The sequence below is a fragment of the Megalops cyprinoides genome, chromosome 25 (genome assembly GCF_013368585.1).
Source record: "Megalops cyprinoides isolate fMegCyp1 chromosome 25, fMegCyp1.pri, whole genome shotgun sequence".
In the NCBI taxonomy this organism is placed as follows: Eukaryota; Metazoa; Chordata; class Actinopteri; order Elopiformes; family Megalopidae; genus Megalops; species Megalops cyprinoides.
In genome coordinates this window covers 12,391,163-12,412,690 of record NC_050607.1, presented here as the reverse complement: position 1 = coordinate 12,412,690, position 21,528 = coordinate 12,391,163, and the positions used below count along the sequence as shown (strand labels likewise).

General features: G+C 44.9%; 1 protein-coding gene across 1 annotated transcript in view; it reads right to left on the bottom strand.

The window, feature by feature from the left end:
• Positions 1 to 21,102, bottom strand: part of arhgef39 (Rho guanine nucleotide exchange factor (GEF) 39) — a 49,540-nt gene extending 28,438 nt beyond the window's left edge. The window contains exons 1-5 of the mRNA XM_036520503.1: positions 21,061 to 21,102; positions 12,417 to 12,612; positions 11,698 to 11,792; positions 6,707 to 6,827; positions 3,843 to 3,961 (exon numbers count right to left, since the gene is read on the bottom strand). Of these exons, the coding sequence (XP_036376396.1) occupies positions 3,843 to 3,961; positions 6,707 to 6,827; positions 11,698 to 11,792; positions 12,417 to 12,572 (491 nt within the window). The 5' untranslated portion in view covers positions 12,573 to 12,612; positions 21,061 to 21,102. The remainder of the gene's footprint in view (positions 1 to 3,842; positions 3,962 to 6,706; positions 6,828 to 11,697; positions 11,793 to 12,416; positions 12,613 to 21,060) is intronic.
• Between the last annotated feature and the right edge of the window lie 426 nt (positions 21,103 to 21,528).

Genomic DNA, 21,528 nt, shown 5'->3' with positions numbered 1-21,528 from the left:
GGGTTACTGTTGACAACGGCAAGATTAACAACAGAGCTTTCTCCCGCGGCCGGGGGTATAGGGGAGGGAGGGAATGGCGTCCCCCGGAACGAGAGCGTTCCTCCAGGCTATGAGAGGCCTGCATCCCCTCAGCACGGAACAGGGAGAAAAAGCACAGCAAAACATCACTCTAAGAGTGTCAGAGTCCTACCTGAAACCTGCGTTACGCTCCAAGAGAGTCAGAGTGGATGTGGAGGATGTGCTGGGCAGCATGGTGGCCGGGAGTAGGCTGCAGGCCCCAGCCAGTGATTTCACTTACCCTGGCAAAAATACAGGGCCCATTTTTCCCGTTGTTAGGTCACAGCTCTGCAAACTCGCCTCACTCTCCTCTCCTTCTGGTGATGTCCCCTCTGGCACTGCCAGCAAGCAGAGGGTGTGTAATCTAATCCAACCTTGCCTGCAATATAATGTGACTTGGAATAAGCTGAACCATCGTCGTCTTCTCTTTTTTTTTTTCCATGGAGGAGGGTGACTCCAGCAACATGTGCTACATGTCAGAAACAATTATGCAACCGGAGGTGGATTCCTGCCATTACATGCATATTAAAATGAAGTTAAACACATGTGTAGTTAAGAGTGCGTCTCTCGGGGGATTGCCTTCCGAGAAAAAACTGTGTAAGAAATGTAGTCACCCTCTAAACCCTTCATAAAGGCTGGAAGATGATAAAGTGCACTGTGATGAAATGGAATTCAAATGCACGGATTTGACTGTAATGTAACCACAAATCAGCATTAAAGGGAAGGAAAAGAGTGGAATGGCCTCATCCCGGGCTAAGCTGTTTAAACTGAGTGCACTCAAGGTCTCTCTATGAAAGCACAGAGGAAAAGACTCAGTGGTGACCTACTGAACTGTTTCACGAGAGGGTCACAGGGTTGCCTGGGGTGACCTCCAGTGCCCAATCTCTATCACAACACTGGCTCCTAAGTCTGGATGCACAACTGGATCCAACTTTGGGTGTTTCATCAGAGGTATTTGCAATAAAAGACACCTCCTTCCCCTAAATGCTTTCTTTTCTACATTAATATCTGTATTAACCATTATTAAAATAAACGAACTTCATCACCAAGACTGCACTTTGTGTGCAATTATGACAAAGTCTTCAGTCTCTTCAAATAAACACTGCTTGGGGGGTTGGGGGGGGGGGGGGTCTTCAGAGCAGCGGTTGATCCCTATAGGGGTACCCAGAACACAAAAGAGGTCGCAAGCCTCTGATCTCCCCTCCAGTTGACACCTCCGGTCAGAACAAAGCGGCGCTCGCCCTTGGCGCTCAGCGGGGCCTGTCCCTTTAAAAGGCACGCCTCTCCCTGTCAATACATCCACGCATAAACAGACAGCCGCAATAATGCCATTCACAGTCAAGAGCAGCCAATAAAGCCAACGAGGTCCATCACTGCCATCATCAGAAGGCTCTGCAGGAAGGGGAGCCATTTCCCCACAGCGCCACTGAATGTCATCTCTTCATCACTCTAATGATTTTTCCTCCTTCATAATGCCTTAAGTATCGACGCTGGAGACGCGGTTACGATCCATCATCCTCGAGCGCGTTAAATGACAAGGAAAGGGGAATCACTTGTTTGCTGTCCATGGTTCCCCCTCCTTTCTGTAAAGAGTGGCAGGCCCAGGCGTAATGTGGCCCACTCCTCTCTCCGCCGGCTCGTCAGGGTACGGTCATTAAGGCAGACAATGAAAAACCATTTATGCTTATTTTTGTATCATATCTGTGTCTGGTGTTTGTATTGTGACCGGCTTAGGCAGACGTCACAATGTAATGTACTTCCTTCTCGACTTTCCTGGCTGGACTCTCAAAAAAAAAAAACAGGGTCATGAGAGATTTCTTGATTAAATAAAGGTTAAGATTAATTCATGAATTAGACAGCTGCACGTCCTGTGTTCATCTACTATTTTTATGCCGCGGGAAATGATTTGGAAACACGAAACGGAAACGTGTGGCAAAATCTAGCACAGCACAGAAATCCATCAGCGTAGCTCCGTGCAATCTGAGTCCGATGTTATGATACAGCACTATATTTAAAATTGCACACAACGCTCTACATACGCAAATATCCTCCCGACTCTAATGTGCTTTGGCTTGTGGATCCCATCTGTAGAGGCGGGGCCCGGGCCTGTTTTGTTCGGATGTTCGGGTTTCCATTAAACAAAGGACTTAAAATAAAAAAAAAGAAAGAAGACCATAATTAAGACATTCTCAACCAGCCTGGTAAAACAATGGCACGTTACTACTCCTCTTCATTAACAAGCATGTTTTGGTCCATTTTTGCTTCATGCTGTATTAATTCATGACAGGGTTCAAGACCGCATGAAATTACAGCCAACAAATTGGTGTTTAACAAAGGATATTTTGACAGTTCTGGGATATGTTGGGAGCAGGAACGGCCGCTGCCGTCAGTAATTCTGTCTCTCTACCGCAGGTTACAATTAAGGTTTCCTGTGAAGAAACGGGTGACTAGTAATGGAAAAAAAAAAACCAACCAACGCTGCAAACCAGGAACACTTCAAGTGTGAAACAAGTGCCATCTACGTCAGCGACGGTTTTTCTAATGATACACTTAAAACGGGAGCATTTTTTAAGGAAATATGAACACAAAATAAAATCCTAAACAAGAAGGGGGTGTGTGTGTGTGTGTGAGAGAATGTGTGTAAAGCAACCCGCTGCCCAATCATTCTAATGACACGCGTGTGACACGTGGGGACAATCTGTACGCTTTAATCATATTACAAGCAGGCGAGCTTAGCACTGACACGGTGCAGCGGTGCATATCCAAAATCCATAGGCTTTCAGTTCAGAACATGAGCGTGTATCAGCGCCGGCAGCTCGTAAACACTGCCTAATCTCCCACAGAGCCCATTATAAGACAGTGTCAGTCACACACCGCTCGTAAACGTAAGACTGATGGAGAACGCTTTCCCGCTGAATTGATTTCTTTTGCACCGGTGGAGGAACGTAAACCTACAAATTACATTCTGTGTTTGTGATAACCACGATCACAGGTAATAAAGGGAGTGGATGTATGTATGGAAATACGTGCCCAGATCTCCCCTAATACTTCAGTGGTGTCCACAGAGATAAAGCATGCTCTGGCCTGTTGCAGCTTAAGACATTCAGAGTACACGGTGGCTGCACCGTTTACTTTGACACCTCAGTGCGAAAGCACACGTTTGGGAACAACAGTATGGCAATGGGCAAGTGAACTGTCATGATGTACTATTAATTAGTATTTACAGTTAGACTGAACACTTAATTGCATAGAAACCGCTGTGTATCACGCAGCCTATAAGCACGACATGCACCCTAGTGTTAGTAATCCATACCTGTCGATCACAAGTGAATCAAATCCTTTTTCGTTTTCATTCTGTTAGGCATTATTATGTGTTGTATGCATGAATAAAATTGGAAAGGTTGTAAATATTCTGTGTTACTCCACAACAAAAGAATTATATATACCAAAGACTGCAGACTGAATGCTCGTCGGTTTAAACTACAGCTTGGTTCAACTAACACCAAAGTCTGGGCACTCACAGCATATCCTCAAAAACATTTTCATCCTGCACCTACTGAGGCACTTAAAGTATGGGATGTAATGTAAAGACTCCTATTATTAGAGTGTGACACTTATGATTTAGTATCATCTCCGCTCTTGGCCTGACCTTCCTGTATGGTATGTACTTTTGCAAGTCTCTCTGGTTAAGAGCGTCCGTTAACACGACTAAACACAAATGTTAATGCAAACATCACACTTTTAAGTGTGTTTTAATCCATGACTCTGTAGAGACCGGCACTCACTGCTGGATGCGCTGGAGAGGCAGAGGCAGCAGATCCTCCAGCTTTGAGTTGCGGAATTCGGGCCGCGACTCCTGCAGCTTCTTGAATCGTCTGAAGGCCTTGTTCTTCTTCACTTGTATCTGTTTGAAAGGTACAGCGACAGTGACAATACTACACCACCTGTCCCATTAGCCCTTGCACAGACAGGACATTCTGTAAACTTGAAACAGGGACAGAAAAGTTTTCATGCACACTATTCATGTTTCATGTTTTTTTTTTTGGAGGGGGGGGCTCTTTGCCCCACTGCTAATGTTGCTTCTGCTTCAACTTCTGTACATGCCTGTTTCAGTTTGGTTTACAGCATGAGGCAAGTATTATTGAAGAGCAGTGATGGGTTGCCATAATTGAAAATGATGATTAATGAATGATAACAGTAATTCAGTATAATGTCGGCTGTCGGAGATTGCGTCAGACATTGTTCTGGGTTCAAGTGCATAACCCTCACAGAAGCAAAACACTCAACTAACCCACCGCCTCCCACACACACAACAGATCTCTCATCACAGAGGAAGGAGGAAAGAAGCTGAAAGAAACACAGAGAATGAGGACGAAGTGCATTACTAAATGGCTCAAGAGCAGCACAGCTTGTGCTAATGAGGCCCACAATTGTCAAGGCCAACCGGACACCAGCACCCAAATGACTACTTTATACTGATAACTGCCTTGCGGTCTCACGATCACCCGCAAATACTGCCTCCATTTTCAATGGGATGTGCGAGAGTTAGTGTGGGCTTTTTTCTGTTCGATTAGAGAGAACAGCAAATTGCAGACCATGACCCTTTTGTCCATCTCAGGATTTGTATCCACGCATTCACCAGGTTTACCTGTTCTGTGTTGAGTGATTATGTGCATGACACACACACACACACACACACACACACACACACACACACACACACACACACACACAATGACATAGGAAGATATCATTTGTTCTGGATTTGTGTGAGTTTTATTCCGTGTGTGAACCCATATGCTGATTCCCCCTCATCTAAGATGAAAAGGATGGCACAATTCTTATAATGATCTGACCAAACCATTTCTTTAACCTCTTTTAGTGGTTGTTAAACTTGGGGAAATTTTTGGTTGGATTTACTGAACACAGATCTGCCTTGAAATGACCTTGTGCGTTCAATGGTAGATCCATCAAAACTCTCTCTCTGAAGTTCACTTTCTAACACCTACCACCTGTTTCCACGCAACAAAAAAGGACATTTCAGGCTCCAAGTAGATGCAAATAATAATGACTGGATATATATATATATATATATATATATATATATATATATATATATATATATATATATATTTATATACACACACAAAAGGATAGCTGCAAGGTCAATTATTATTGATGAGAGAACATACCATGAATTTCCTTTAAAGCTGTGCTACGCCATTTGTTTCGACTTTTAATTTTTGAATTTCCCCAAACAGGCACTAAAAACTCGCAGTAAGATTTCTATTTTCGGGAGACCAGGTACCCTGCATCCTGAGGAGTGCGTTGCCCAAAAAAAGAGGAGGGGGAAAAAAAATGACACTTGCTAACATTTCAAAACTCCCCGCTAATTGAGCGGAATCTGCATTATCATGCGAAACAAGGAGACTGAAGGTTGAAAAGGACAGACCAACTCCTCTCTGTCACACCGCTGCAATTATGCAGCCCCATGTTCCGACAATTACATTTATGTAGACCCACTGCTAAAATCAATGTTACTTGTGCAGCGAGTCCTTAATCGATGGGATCAGTCAATTGGCCGTGGCCACATCCTTCTTCTTAATTAAGACAGTGATATCTCTGGAGCTCAGGGGCTCAGAGAGATAAATAAGCAGCAGAGGTTAGGAAATGTCAAAGAGGTGAAACACCCCCCCCCCCTTCTTGCCCACTCCCGGACCAACTTTGAGGGAGCGGGAGACAGTTGGGGATAATGAAGGCGTTTCGTGGAAGGGGTTGAGTGGCCTCACAAAGAGTTGGCTAAGCGCTCGTTAAGACGGTACAGGTACAGGTCGTCTGACAGCCATGTGTTAATGAGCAGGGAGAACCCCCCCCCCCGCCCACCTCCACCCACCCACCGCCCTGCTGTGTGTTTCCATGACGCTGAGTTATGAAGGCTGCGGTGCCCAAGCCTGTCCAGATGACACGCAGCGAGGGCCCTCGATCGGACAGCTAGCATTTAGCCGGAGGGGCCCGTTTGGGGAAGGGCGTCGACCCGCCTGTCACAATGGAAATGGCACGCGAGATGGAGCGTCCTGCTTTAAATGCCCGCAGTACGGGTTGTGGTCCCGCGCTCCGGGGCAATGGCGCTCCGCATGTAAAAAACGCAGCAACAGGATCCGCTGGAGCAGGGATGCTGGACTCGGTGACACCCGGGGGGGCTGTGGAGACCGAGCCGTGTGCCGCGCGGGCCGTAACGACACAGCGGGCTTCGGATTAACACTCAACGCGGCAGCTTTGAAGGCGATCGTTATGAGCGTTTCATCAATGGCACCTGCTTTGTCAATCCATATCAAATAAATATTCATAGGGAGGAATTGGCAGCGGGCCTTGCTGTCTGGCTCAGAACATGTGGAAGGTCACCTCTCATGATTCATATCGCGATTCACGGCGTAAGAACCAAACAAAAACAACAATAAGTAGAGTGCTGTTCAAAAAATATCAAAGGAAGCTAGCGGAGTGACTGCTGTAAGTGGTTGTCCAACAGCAGCTTGGGGTCAGCGTAGAAACTGGGTGGTCAGATGACCTTTGTGTAGAGAGTTGTCGTCAAACAGGTGAGTGAGGTAACCCACTAACGCATCCCCTCCAACACATCTGAGGATCCTCTTACCTGCAGAACCTTGGAGGCCTTCTGGAAGTTGTCTGCATAGGTATAGTAGTAGTTCAGGTGAGGACAGAATCTCTCAAAGCCGAGTCCAAACTTCCCATCTTCCAAATAGGCCAATAATGCCCTGAACATGGACAAGGCGAGAACAGGAGGGGGAAAGAAAAAAAAAACTCAGACACATCAGACATGATTCTCACAATCTGAAACAAGACACCTTATTAAGACAACCTTTATTCTTGTCAGTAATTTTAGACTGTCTGGGAAAAAAAGTATATGTAGGAGAGGAAAAAAATAAAAAACCTTTGGGAAAGTGTTTTGTTGGATGTCATGAGCATACACCAAGTAAATTTCCTTTGTACGGCAGATTTATACAAACTGAGTATGTCCAAACAAATCGGCTGGCTGCTATTTTCTCACAGAACACGGCTCCTTTAAATGTCATCCTCAGTTTTCTTTCAACTTTATTTATGCAAGCCACAGTCGTTTCCCCAACGCTCGCACCTCACCAACAGCACGCTTTGTTTCCCAGCCTCTCTCAATATTTCACTTTACCGCCTTGCACCCCACTGTAGCTGCAACACGCTACGCGCAACGGAGAAATGTCTAATGGCGGTAGTTAGGGCAGTCTTAATGCTTAAAAAAAAACTTAAGTCTCGTAGTGTTCTGTAGTTCTGGTTTCTAAGATGGGAGTGTTGAAACCACGGCGCGTGTAGTCGTCGGAGGCCTCCTGCTTATGGCTGACATATTTATCGGGGTACAGGCGGCGGGCCTGCCCTCGGGGCTCTGCCGGGAACTTTGCAGCATGACAGCATTCGCCGGATCCAAGAACAAAAATACATTAAAGAGGGGGAAAAAGTACAGCAGCCGATCTGGCTGTCAAGCACGTTACATTAACGCGGATAAATGGGGAATTCGTCGGGATGTTGACACTCGCAACAAGCTTATTATCTAAACTTGGAATAATGCACGCACACACGCACATGCACACGTGTACACACACACACACACACACACACACAAACACACCTTCCTGATTCCACTCCTTAACAATGTTCTCTGGGACTTTACATGGTTAAAGAAGGTACGCTTTGCAGTGAAGTTGATTTAAATAGATTTTAATGAATTTCTGCACTAAGGTGCCCTCCACTCTCAGTCAGTAGATGTCTGCTGAGCCTGGAGAGTTCTAACGAGGGCAAAGGGCAGGCAAAATAGCATTTCCGGTTTTTCTTATGGCTGGAGGCGATCATGATAAATATAAAAATATAACTTACATTTTTTATGCCTTTTTTTAGGGCAATTAAATTCTTGGCGGTGAGCAAAGGGAAGGGAAACAGCATTAGTATTCCTTTTGCATTGTGTTAATCCACATTAATTCTTAGTGGTTGAGGAATCTGGACTGGTTGAGACTCAACCAAACAATAGAGGCCCATGTGATTTCCTCTGTGGAATGTTAGAATGGATGAATACTAATTGTGTGTTGTTTTGAACCGATTCGGTTGTTACTAGCCAGCCAGCAACAAAAGCAAACAAGAACATTCAAAACCAAGTGCCAAGTGCACCAAGTCACACAGCAAACTCAAAACTGCCATGAACAACAGCCAACAGAACAAACCGCTGCCTGATCTGAGAACTGTGTTTTGGTTTTGTCAGACAAATAAGTGTTCTCTGACATGGGAGTGCCAAGTTGCCACAAAAGGGTTAAAGTGTGGGTTTGTACACCTTGGTGAATTTAAACACATCTGAAATGTGTGCAGCACAGATCAACTGCTGACCATGTTCAATGCACAAAGCTCACTTCAAATCAAAACATGATTATTTACACATTAAAGCATAGCCTTAGGTTGTTCCGGAAATGCAGCAAACTCTTAAAAACCATTAACACATGTATCCAATATATGCTTGAAGTTCGTAATGAGAATAAAAATTTAAAAATGTCTATGGACATGCAAGCGTGAACATTTCTGAAGTAAAAAGAGAAAGAAAAAAGAACTTCATACTACGAACGAGAAGCGATCAAGCTGAAGTCATGTGTTGATATTTTTTCAGAAACAAACCAAAAGCGTGCCCGAGATTCATTTTTGCAATTTTCTTATGAGCAACTCTCCTGACCTGCAGTGTTGTGACATGCACACCCGTAGACACAGAGAAAAAAATCCAACGATTAAAGTACCCCCAACTTCCAACAGACCCTTTAGGGCCTGGAGACTGGGGTAAGGTGGAGGGGAGAGGGGTGTCTCAGAAGCCAGACCGTTATCGTACTGGGGTACCTTTAAGACGTTCAATTATGCTCTAATTTTATTCAATATTTTTCACAGTGACAGGGTTCGTCTTCTGACACGCGGCATATTATTTGATCTATTTTCAAACCACATTTATTCTCATTAAGAAACCCCCTAGACGCGTTCTTTCGGAATATTTATTTTTCAAATACTTTTTGAAATTGTGCTACTTACTCGATAAAGTGACAGCACTTTCAAGTTCTTTATTATGGTTTGTTATGGAGCAGCAACCCAATTATCCCTGCCTGCTATGATCGCCTGGTCCCCACACTCAATAAACAGCTATAATGATGATGTATGGCACCGGTGTATCAATATATTCAAATCGCCAGACTTTTTAATTCTGAAATGTTTATTGAGACGGGAATTCATTAGAGCCCCATCTCCCCATCACGGACCAGCAAAGGAGTAAGCAAATAAAAATAAGAAATAAAATTCAAAGGCAGATCTGCCCCCCTCCACAAAAAAATATTTCTGTAAGAAGTTTGTTGGTGCATGCATCTTTGACAGGAAGGATTCTGGTCTCTTTTAATGCTTTATGGATATCGTTTGGTTTTGGCTCATTTTCCAGGCTTTCGCATGCAGTGTCATCATCAGCAAGAGACTAGACTTAGTGGAAATTAGTGGAGGGGAAAAAAAATCTCCGAATTAAATTCCACGCCGCACTCCAAGACAAGAAAGAGGAATGCTGATAAGAGTGCCTTTATTTTATTTATTTAATTTTTTTTTTTTTTGCAGGAGAATGGAACTTTGTTCCTTATGTCGCCTGTGAATTCATATACATATGCATATCTAGACACCAGAGGGGGAAAAGGAATTATATATTTGTTTTGAATGTTGTTTCATTCTTTATTTATGTCGAAAAAAAAAAAAGCATTGAAGATGAAACAGGTTCTTCATGCTAGAGAGCCTATAATCAACCAACAGTACGAGCAAGCAGACATCTGAGCCGGCTGTCGCATGGGCGGCGTGGTTGAAGTCGCGCACCAAAGTTTACAGCTCTCTCACAGAACTTTCAAAAAAGGGACAGTGGACCACTTCCACCCTATATGATGTTCTCATCTGCTCTGCGTGAAATTTTGTGTTTCAGCAAATAAACTGCTCTCACAACCTTGACTTTTTTTTTTTTTTTTTTTACCCTGCAAGTTTACGTCTAAAAACTACTGATGCTTTACAATGACGAACCAAAAGCAGCGGTACTACAAAGATGCCGCTGTTAGCCTTTGCCGCAAAACAACAATCAGACGTCTGCTTCCAAAATCCACCAGCAGGACCCAGAAAACAACGATCTTCCGCCTGGGATAAGAGAACGGAACCGCACCGGAAAGCGCACCTCTTAATTCTTCTAAATCGATGTTTCATCGCTGTTTCTTTATGGATCTAAATGGTCAAGCTCCTATTGTGCCTTGGCCCCTCCGACTGAGATAATCGCGTATAATGATGATGTATGGTGACCGGGTATCAATAGATCTAATTCTCCAGACTTTTAAATTCACCCTTCATCTTCATTCCGCTGCACGGCTGTCGAAAGCTGTCAGTCTTGTCCCGCGGTGTTGAAGGAAACCTTGGGGGACACGCGGTCATTCATCATTTAAACTGTAAATAAGATATGATTTTCAATCAAGGAGCCCGTGATTTAGCCCTTATAGGTGTGAAATTGTCCCGCCACATCCCTCGTAGGCCACGTCAGTTTTAACGCTCGGCCATACAGCACCCAGCTGCCTTCCAAATGGCGCAATTACGGGCCAGATAACGGAATGAATGCTCCGCATCGGCCTCCGAGATCCCATTCAAATGACTGGGCTCGAATCGTTAATATCGATCCGCTCCTTGAATTTATTAACCATTTAAAGGTTGTTGAACTGTAGTTATCTTATTTATGCAGACACGAGTGCCTTAAGAGTGGTTAAACAAGCGTTTTTGTGTGTGCATTGCGTTGGACAACATGTGTATATGGACGTAGGTGTGAAAATGCAAAAGTTAAGGTTGGGAGGGACCTCTTCATCAGATGTGCAGCACAAATCAGAGTTTCAGACCTCTTTTAAGATGAACAGACTCCCAACACCAGCCCTGTTAAGTTGCTTCATAGTGCTGGCCGACCCTCAGATCAATTCAGAGCCTGTGCTTAAGGCTCATTTTGCTTTTTCCTTGCCTGGCACTACATTAGTATGCACTTAGTGACATGCTAACGAGCCGGTATCTCCCATGCACTTCACAAGACCACTGATACCAAATGGGTACCATATGCTGCATTTCCAGGTCTGGCAAACCAACGGGGACAGCGGGCTGGGGTTAAAAAGATATCACAGTTTAATTCAGACGTTTTTTTTTTAAACAGAAAACTTCCGCTAACTGAAGCTGCCATGACAACAGTGAGGAAAATAATACATCGCTGTCCGTTCCCAACAGATAAAATAAACAATAAATCTAAATGAGGGTGGATCAATGCGAGTGACGCCTCCCAGGACGCTAAGGTTAAAATGAAACGGTGAAGCCGTGGGGGGGTGGGGGTGGGAGAAGACGATGCTGCACTCAATTTAGAACTGGCGACCTCATCGATTTCCACGTATCTTGTTTACTCAAACAGATAAAACGGAGCAGGCATCCTCCGAGTTTATCATTACTTCATTAATATGTAAGTCACCAATTAATGTTTTTTTTTCCCTGTCCTCTCCGAAGAATAAATATTCTATAAATTATTTAAAGAATACTTACTGGTTTACTGAATGAATGGATTTAATTGAGCTGAAGATGCTTTCTCTAATGTCCTGCCTGAGGGTTCCTTTGGCTTTCAGAATCTCAACAAAGTACTGGAAGAGAAGGGGAAGAAGAGAGGGGAAATGTTATCTTTTTCGGCACTTGTACACCTCTCCCCCGTCTCATTACGGCTGTCATCTTGCATGGGAACTGAGAAAGAGGAGGTGAAAAGAGTAACAGAGCATTTATCAGCCCTCCTTTCTCCATTACTCTTAATTTAATTTTGGATGCAAATTTAAAGTAGGTTTACAGGGGTAGGGGGTTGGGGGGGGGTGAACAGAATATAAAATCGCAAACCATCAGCCTGCTTCAAAGAACAGAACAGTTCACTTTTTATAATCAAGCATCTAATTTGTATTACGTTACACAGCAATATTATATATAAAACTGCCGTTTACTTATTAGATAATGAGAATTTGGGCAATATCATTGAATGGGCTATGCAAAGACTCTCAGAAAAGGATGCTATAAATTTTCTCAGTCTTGGTCTTTGTCTTACTTCTGGCACTGAGAGCATACTGGGCGGGCAGCGAGTTGGCATTAAAAGCTTGGACCGCTTTCGGACTCAGGCCTAAACTAAGAGCTGAGAGTCCGTGTCAAATAATGCAAATTAGAGGGTGACCCTGACTTTTCCGCTAAGCTGAATGGCAACGCTGAGGTAGAAGCCAGCGCCTTACCGTGGTGACCAGCTCCAGCTGTTGGCAGTATTTCTGCTCGGTCAGAACCAGCTCCCGGGCTGTTCTGGCCCTCTTCCTCTCCCAGCGGTCCCTCTGCTGCTGCACACTATCGCTGGTGCCGCCAGCCGCTCCCACGGGCCTCGGGTCCAAACTCATAGCTGCGGAGAAGGTGGACAGGACTCAGCTGCGCCAACACCTGAACACAGAGGTAACAACGTTAACGCCCCCACCCCCTTCATGCTGTCACATGCCAACACCAGTGTGTTTGGGTCTCTGGAAATTCGGTCTGAAACAACATCACTTGTCACTATTCAGATGCCTGGAGAAACTTGTCACTCATTTCAAAAATGGCTTCTCTCAAATTCTTTTTAAGGCGATAATGCATTTGAATCTGAACCCAACAAAAATGGAATCTCAACATAAATCTATGTAGGAAGACAAAAAAAAGAATTAGGCCTCTGTGTTAAGCCAAACGCGTTATTCAGACATTAAGCACACAAAACTTTCTGTACCAAGTATGTACCAAGTCAACAAGTATTTCCCCCTTGGTTAAAAACAGGCAAACTACTACCTTGAGTGAACAGTTATAAATCATTTGCAGACACTGCTCAGTATATATGTGTAACTGTGGACACGGCAGGGCGTGAACAGCTCGAGGGAGGTGACACGCAGAAGCTTAGCACCGAGGGACTCGGGATGGGTGTGAAACTCAGAGACGCGGCGAGAGAGAGGCACACCTCGGCAGACGCCCCGCTTTGTCAGGGAAGCTCTGTCGCGGGGAACACGCAGACAGCTCCCCGGCACTGGCGTCACGGAGACGGCGCACACGGCTCTGCTAATCTGTAATGATTAGCGAGGAATAGAAATCCATCGGGTTTTACTATTTGTATGTCTTTGTTCTTAATCCTTTACTCAGGTAGGCTCCGTGCTCCTGCCCCCCCCCCCCCCCAAGCCCCCAGCTGCAGGTTTATACCTGGCTTTCTGAAGGCATCTGCATCACCAGAGAGGACGAGCGCCGCTGCATTCGCGGACGAGCATCAATCACGCCAAGAGTACGGGAAGGTCACCCGGGAATGTCAATTTCAATCAAGCCTGTAATTAAATACATCCCCCTGCCCCCCCCCAACAGTATAGATTTCTATTTATTTATTTATTTGTTTGCTTGGTGTCGGTGCAGGTGAAAAATACTGTTCGTTGCAAGGTACGTTTGCTGTTGGGACAGTCTGTTCACTGGGCTGGGGGGGGGGGGGGGGGGGGTGACTGTGGCTTTATCGGAGTGTGAGGGCCTTAACTGAATTGGAATCTTCAGTGAGGGCCTAATGTCAGGCCTTCCACCCATTTCCATGTTGAGCACTAGCGTCTCAACCAAACGAGCATCTGATGATTTTTAAGAGACGACACTGCTGGTGACACGTGTTATATTTTTGCTTCTCTAAATTAGCCTGTTAGCGGAAGGCTTTACAGTGCTGAAGGATCAGAACCAGAGGGACATGATAATATTAAACATTCCAGTGTGGGGGGGGGGGGGGGGGGGGAACGATAGGACTACATTTAACCTATATTCAGCAGCTTGCTCATTATCTCTGAAAAACACCCACAGAAAAAGTGTCTGTTCTGTTGGGCGATGACAAATATGGCAGGTTCAATTCAACAAAAATCTCGCCCCGCAAAGTGTCAACATTTGTAGCAACAGTAAGTTCAAGTTATGAGATTTCTGTTTGACTAAATAAGTAACTGCGCAGAAAATTAACACCGCCAATTGCAAGTGACACATCTAAAATTAACCGAAAGCCTGACGGAGATGAGGAGCTGGAACATCAAACACACACACAAAAAAAATAAAATAAAATAAATAAATCAGGGCAGAGAGTGTCGTTTGCTCATGAAATTCTCAAAGTGTTTGACGCCTGGAATTTTGCATTGCCAATTTCTGAGGCTGCCGCCATCGGTCTATTAGAGAGGTCCCGCGCGCATCACTCATTACGATTATGGTGGTAAAACAAGGTTCACATTTGTACCTGTCTTCAGCAGCCAGTTATGCGCAGGCTTGGATAGTCCTTCATAAAATATTCATAAGCGCACGCGGAGAGCTGTCCCAGTGGGACACGGGAGACCTTGTGTTGCTCGCCCGGATAAACCCCTGTTTACGAGGCAGAAAGGTCCATTGGAGGACACAAAGTACAGTAAACAAATGCCACCGGAAAGCACATCATTTTATTTATTTTTTTTTTTTTATGAGGAAGGCACCACCTCAGTCTGAAGTTGATAATTTGTGGAGGCTGTTTTTGGAAAGCTTACTACAAACATATCCTCGATATGCAATGAGAGCTGATGCTACACAGGATTAAAAAAACACCCACATATCTTTTCATTGGTATTCAGCATCATAGAGTGTAAATATGAATTCATCTGCAGCCTCTGCGTATATGGGTGTACGGACACCGGTTTGCAGCTTTTCATACAGACAATTTTCAGTTAATTGCAAAAAAAAAAAAATTTGATTTAAGTAAAGCAAATAAAAATGACAGGGAAGGAATAGAGCGATTTGTTGAAATTGGGCATTGGACATGAATCCTCACTTGGAGGCTGGGAGAAAAAGATGTCAATCATCCAGCTTCCTTAATTTGACCAGAGACTTGTGAAAAAGTGCAGAGTCATAGCAAACAGCAGTTAACACCTTTTAACACTGCGTCAGCTCGGCTCTGGTACAAAGGAGGGAGGGGTGGGGTGGGGGCCGGGGGTCACAGTGTTTTTTAGAGCCTTTATGTGTGGCAGACCCCCCAGGGAAGCCACTCTGTGAGGCCAGGCTGGTGTGGGAGGATGCAGGCACAGCCTCCCTGGGACTCACGGGGGTCCTTGTTTATAGCTTTTAATTGGCATCACACAAGCAGCAAAACATTCTGCACTCAGCTTCCGCCAGCAGCAGAACCGCGGGTGTCCGTTGGCGATGTGAGGTGGGTGGGGGGGGGGGGTGACTTCAGAACCTGGCTGAAAAGGTTAGAAATGAACAAAAGCCCCTTTTCCCTTATCGGAACTGGAGCTTGCAGGACCTGAGGGTAATGGCCTACCCGCCTTTTCCCACTGTCTTTATCAGCACTCAGTAGGGTCACAATCAACATTAAAAGCCTCACTCCTGCCTCTGAACCAGAAATGTATTTTTTCGTTTTTAAATTTGTGGTTAAACGTATCACCAGGCTTAATGGTTCCATAGGCTTAACAGGTATGCTCATACTTTATGTTGATATTTGAGACATATTAGGCTATTGACAGATTGCGCATGCATCCAAATCACCCTGTGCCATGCTTGTCAAAGATTAATGCTGGTCTTCTCTAGTAACATACTTGTGTGACAGCAGTTGCCATCAATAGCTATGCTAACTTCAGATTAATGGTGATGCTTTTTGCTTCACTCTAACGAGAATTAATACAGGCACAGCTCGTTCTAACTTTCTTTGTGCTTGTTAGCAAAGCTGCTTAAAACAAGCAGAAACAGTGCATACATTGACATATGGAACAGACGGAGGGCGGTCTGTTATAAGCAATGACAGCAGCCAGCCTTCTAGACAATGGCCACTTTATGCTTTGAGCTAAGAGCATTTTAGTTAAAAATAATAAAGGTAATAATTCAGCTGGCTAACCTCTGAACAGACCAAACCAAAAGCCTTCATACTATCAGCAACCTAATAGCATGTCTGAAAGAACAGCAATGTACTCTTCTTTCTGTGTTGTACTTTGTCAACACCTCTCAGTCTCCCCTGATTGGCTGGGCCCTGAGGAAATGTAATGGAAACGTGAATGGGAACCATGTCCGTCTTTTTCACTTTGTGCTTCAAGTTCCACAGGGCTGTGGTTCCAAAGGGGGTTATTGATATTCCCTTACACACACATTCCCTTACACACTCACAGATTAACTTACTTACTCTTTCTCTCTTGCACACACACACGCACACACAGACACTCACTGTCACACTCTCAGTCTCACTCACACTCACACACACACTCACTCACTGTCACACACACTCACACTCACACAGGAACCACATATAAAAGTGCATCCCCGATTCAACCCTCTCTGCAGCTCTTGCCTCTGGCACCAGCCCCCGGTGCCCCTCAGCTTGGAGCCGTCCCCTGCCCCCTCTCATTAGTGTCATCTCTAATGTGGCGGCGGGGCTGAGGACTGCACTGGTACCGCCCGTTTAACAGCAATTAACCCCTGCGCCTTCCCCCGGGAGCCATACATCAGCAACTTGCCAACACACTGTGGAGTCAAGTGGGCCTGATCAATCCTGAGGTTGGGGGTGGAAAACACCCCCACCCCCACACTCACAAAGACCCAAAACTCAGCCGGAATAAGCTTAAATCCGGTGTCAGCCAAACAGCTATTTTACACTTTAAATGACACTACCTGTTTCCTTACCAGATGCCCTGGGACACAGAATACTTACATTTTAAATCGTCCACATGCTGTGTTACCCAAACAGCTGGGCAATTTTTTTCCGGAGTGAAGCACCTTGCTCCGAGCAGTGTCCCAATGGGGATTTCAGAGCTTGTGATCATGAATCCAGGGCCCTAAACACTACGCCGTGGTGCAGAAGTTCCTTTCCAGGTAATGAGAACTGCAGCAGAAGCTAATTTATCTCCCCGTGAAAAACCTGAGCGATGGTAAATCAGCTATCAGATTTGCCGTTTACACAACTGCCCATCCGCCTAACTGGAATTCCAGCATCAGCGCTGCTTTCCTGCAGTCCTTTCGATCTGACAACAGGCAACCACGTGTTGTTGATGTGAGTGCGGGTTACGATTACCTGCTGAGCTAACTCTCCGGTTCTCACCTTTTCGGCCCCACACGCAAGAAGAAAAACTCAAGCAGCAGATGCTGTATGTGACTTGTGCTTGAGCGGTTGTTATTACAAAGCAATAAACCGCAGACAGAACCAGAGCGAATATCATTCTGAGGAAAAGCGTGTGTGCAGCCACTTCACTGCAAATCAAAATGACCTTGCGCTAACTGACAGCACAGCACATAAACAATAATGGCTGTCTGGAAGCCTCCTTGTTGGCTAATCCAAGTGGTCTACATAACATGTGACTGTCAAACATGAGGACACTGTGCAAACTCCTGTGGTTAAAACAGCAGTGTTCCCACACTACAACCAATTCACAGCAAATTTAACCGTGTAAATTCACTGGCATTTTACTGGAACTAAGTCTGCCGTGAACGGAGTCTTAGTTTTCACCACTTTCACCACACAGCTCAAAGCACTACCCACCTGCAATTAATCTGACATTGTTTCCCCACTGTCTCCGAGCAGGTGTTCGGCAGCAACACACCAGAAGGTGAATAAACTATGAGAAGTAAGCACGCGCTACAGCAATCCTGCCACGTGCCGCACCATCCATGTTTATGCGCTGTGCATCTGTCTGGGTAATAAAAACATATATGGCCCTCATGAGAATCTCCTACAGAAACACAGACCCAGGTCTGGGTACTCGTATGCCCTCATCTTTCAAAATTTGTCAAGTGTGCAACAACATTCGACAACACTGGGGAGCACTTCACCATAGTTTGCGAGGGCTAAATTAATTCGGGTTTCAGTTCTACCAGCTAAACACCAACCACCGATGCACTGCTTTGGCATGTTAATGAGTTCAGACCCCTCTGCACAGTGTGTGCTGACAGGTTGGGAAAAAGCTGAACTCATTTTGTTTTGTGTGACAGCAGGGCTACAGGTTTGATTTTAATCCAAAAACAATAAGAGAAGAGGCCATTGTAGGTAATGAATAAAACGCCCCATGCTTGGTTCAAAATGTAGAAATCCTTTGCTAGTCAGATGTTTCTGGACTAAAACGGTGCCATCACTGTATTTAAACTAACCATTCTACTAATTCTTAATTCATCAAGGGTTTGACTCCCCCAGTAGCCACACTAATTCAATCCAGCACAACTAGTCTGTTGCTACGCCAACAATGAAGCTAAAATGACATGCTACAATTGCCAGTAGTAGTAAGAGCTAATAGTGTGCCTGAAACTTCTGCACGTACCATTGGGGCCAGACAGTTCGGGGCCTTCTGCTGCTCCGCTGTATCGCCGAGCTCCAGATCCGACCCCTCCGAAAAGGCTCTCCCCAAACAGCTGTGTCCATGTCGGGTAAGATTACTTCAGCGCTGATCCAGTGGACGCAAATGCTCATTACAATACAGCATTAATTAGCAGTCGTTTGGCACGACTGACAGGTTATTCTCAGAGCAGGACCCGGGACTTAATGAGCGTGAGGACGTGGGTGGGGGGAAAGGGGGGGTGGGGTGCACAACAGCTGCCCAGCTGTGCCATACGCGCGCTGGCACGCACGCACGCATAACCCGGGACGAGGCAAATTCGCTCTCATTGCCTCAAACTCCTTTACTGTCTGGGCTGAGAGGTAGACACCAGGTGACATCAAACCTGTGGACAGCTTGTTAGTCGAAATATACTTTTAGGACACGGAAAAATAAACTAATGGTACCAGCCAGGTTTGGCATTTCTAACTGTGGGGTGTGTTATTTGCTGGTTAAACTGGACTCCCAGCCTTTGAGGCACAGGTTTGAATCCCAGGGCACTGCTGTTTTACCCTTCATTACAAAATACATGGAAAAACAATAATCATAACAGTCCTCTGGTTAAAAAATATTTACATCGGGCTTGCAATCCCTGGTCGGTTGACAATTTTTTTTCTCTTGGGACACTAACTGAAGGCCATACAACAGTAGTCTCTCGAATTAAATGGCACACGATGACACTACTTAGGTCAACGTTAAATCAGCGGAAAGAAAAAAAAAACCCCGTTGCTTACTTATATCGCTATCATGCTAATTACGCATTTGCAAAGACGGTATAAAAGAGGAAATCTGGATTCCAGCTCGGTGTCATTGTCTGCGGGGGTGCTACAAAGGGGGCCGGTATTTCATTCGCGGCTGGGACTCAGCGATGGGTAACAGGCAGTACAGGAAACCAGCCGCATAATATCTCCCTGCTAATTGAATCCTGGCACCGAGTGCAACTTCAAAGCGGCAGCTGGGGAAGAACCGTTTCAGCTTTAATTATGTGAGCCACTTATTCATCTTTTGACTTTGTCTTTAAGAGACACTTCTTTCCATTTCAAAGACGCTCGCACAAAGGTAGAAGGAGGGTACAAGCTGCCGGAGAAGCTGTTATTGTCTCAGTTGATAATCTGAAATCCTCAGACTGTGCCCCAGTGAAAACACGTTGCCCTTACGCCTTATCACAGAATCCCAACAGACCTCTCTGTTGCGTTCAGAATGTTTTTCTCTCTCTTATTTTTTCGTTTAACGTGCATTTCTCCACAATCGGCTCATAAAGTCGTATACCTGGTCCTTATGCAAATATCTTCACTTTAGGAAGGAGCTGATACTCATTCACTGAATGCCTTTGAGGTCTTCTTTTGTTTGCCTTTTTGCGAAAGGTGTTTTTAAGCGTTATTTAACAAGTAGCCTAGTGCACCTGCGTTAGCGGCGTCTTTCTCTTGCAGTGACATACAAAATTCCGCGACATTAAACCCGCACTTCATAATATCCCTAGCTGACACTTCCACAGGGATATTGTTCTCAAGTTCTACTCAGCGGTGGCTTCGTTTCTCGCTTTTCGTTTATCGGAGGATCCAGAGGCAACTGCAGGGTGTTTAAGATTCATTTTCCCACCCCAACATTTGTGTCGCCATCGGATTCGGGTACTTTATAACTTAGGATGAAAGTGTTCACCGCTTGTGCTTCGCTTCTGCAGTTGCCTCTGACGTGTTCAGTGCACCTTGCTGAGGAGTTGCACAGAATTGCATGTTACGCATACACGGCTAATGCTATTTAAGGAGATTTGCAGGTATAGCGAAGGTGTATGACATTTCCTTACATTTTGGAAAGAAAAACTTGCCCTGAATTTTTGTACCAATAATGTGTTAAACATATTCACAGTGGTTGCTTGCAAGATGTGTAGTGACAAGCCGGCGCCTGCTGGCTTCTTTCAAAATTCACAGCGTCATCAGGTTGGAATGGGAGGTCGCCAAGTGCCTCGTAGGTACGGAATTCTTTTAATTAAACATAAAGGTTAGTTAATTAGAAGAAATGTTTTCGTGAAGCTATCGTTGGAAAAACGCTGCTGTTCTTCAGAGGAGCGTTGGCCCTTTGAGGGCAAAGGGGGCATTTTAGGAAAGTATGTAAACCTGCAACTGATAACAGTTTTAAAACACATAGCATAACTGTGGTGAAAAGGACGGTGGCTGTTGCTCTTCCTGCTCCTAGTCTAGCAAACGACTGAGAACTGTTCCGACTGTAACATTATAAAACGCGGGCACTATACTCTCTCGAAACCAGTGTCAAGAAGACACGTAACTGGCGACTACAGATCTGTGATAATTCTGCAGCAAATATTATGTCAAAAATATTTGTAAAAAGCAATGTGGCTGGCTCGGTAATCACAGGCCGTTACTAGTTAGCTTGCTGCTTAGGTGCTATTCATTTTTCAAATACGTATTGATAGCTTACGTAATAGCTTGCTAGTTACTCAAAAATCGCATGTTTCCCCAAATTATTAGATACTTCCTTCACATTTACAGCTTCCCAAAAGGATTAAGTTTGCTGTGTGATTAAAACTCACCTGCCTCGCTATAGGTCTTCGGCTCCAAATCGAATCCAGGCGCTCTTTTCGGAACTGTACTCTTCCGGGTTAACGTCTCGTACTATTGGCTCTCCAATCCTTTGGGGGAAATGAGTACAGATAAACGGCACCGCCCATATTGTGCATGACGTAATGATCAAAACACTACTTCCATGCTGCTCTGCCTTTTACAACTTTTACATGAGACCATGCTGTCCATCCCTTACCTAACCACAATCATTTCGTGTGAAGTTTTTATTTCGATCCAAGATCAGTTATCAAGCTCAGAAAGTACCTACACCCCCTGAGCCAATATGAATATTTTTGTGGAGATGCTCAGCATAATAGGAGGGCGCAAAGCAAAATACAGTGAATTTCAATTAAATGTTAGTTGTGATCAAAGTTTCACTATAGCCACGTTGACTGTATTTCCTGCCTGGACAGATACCAGCATACAAGCGGTAGCCC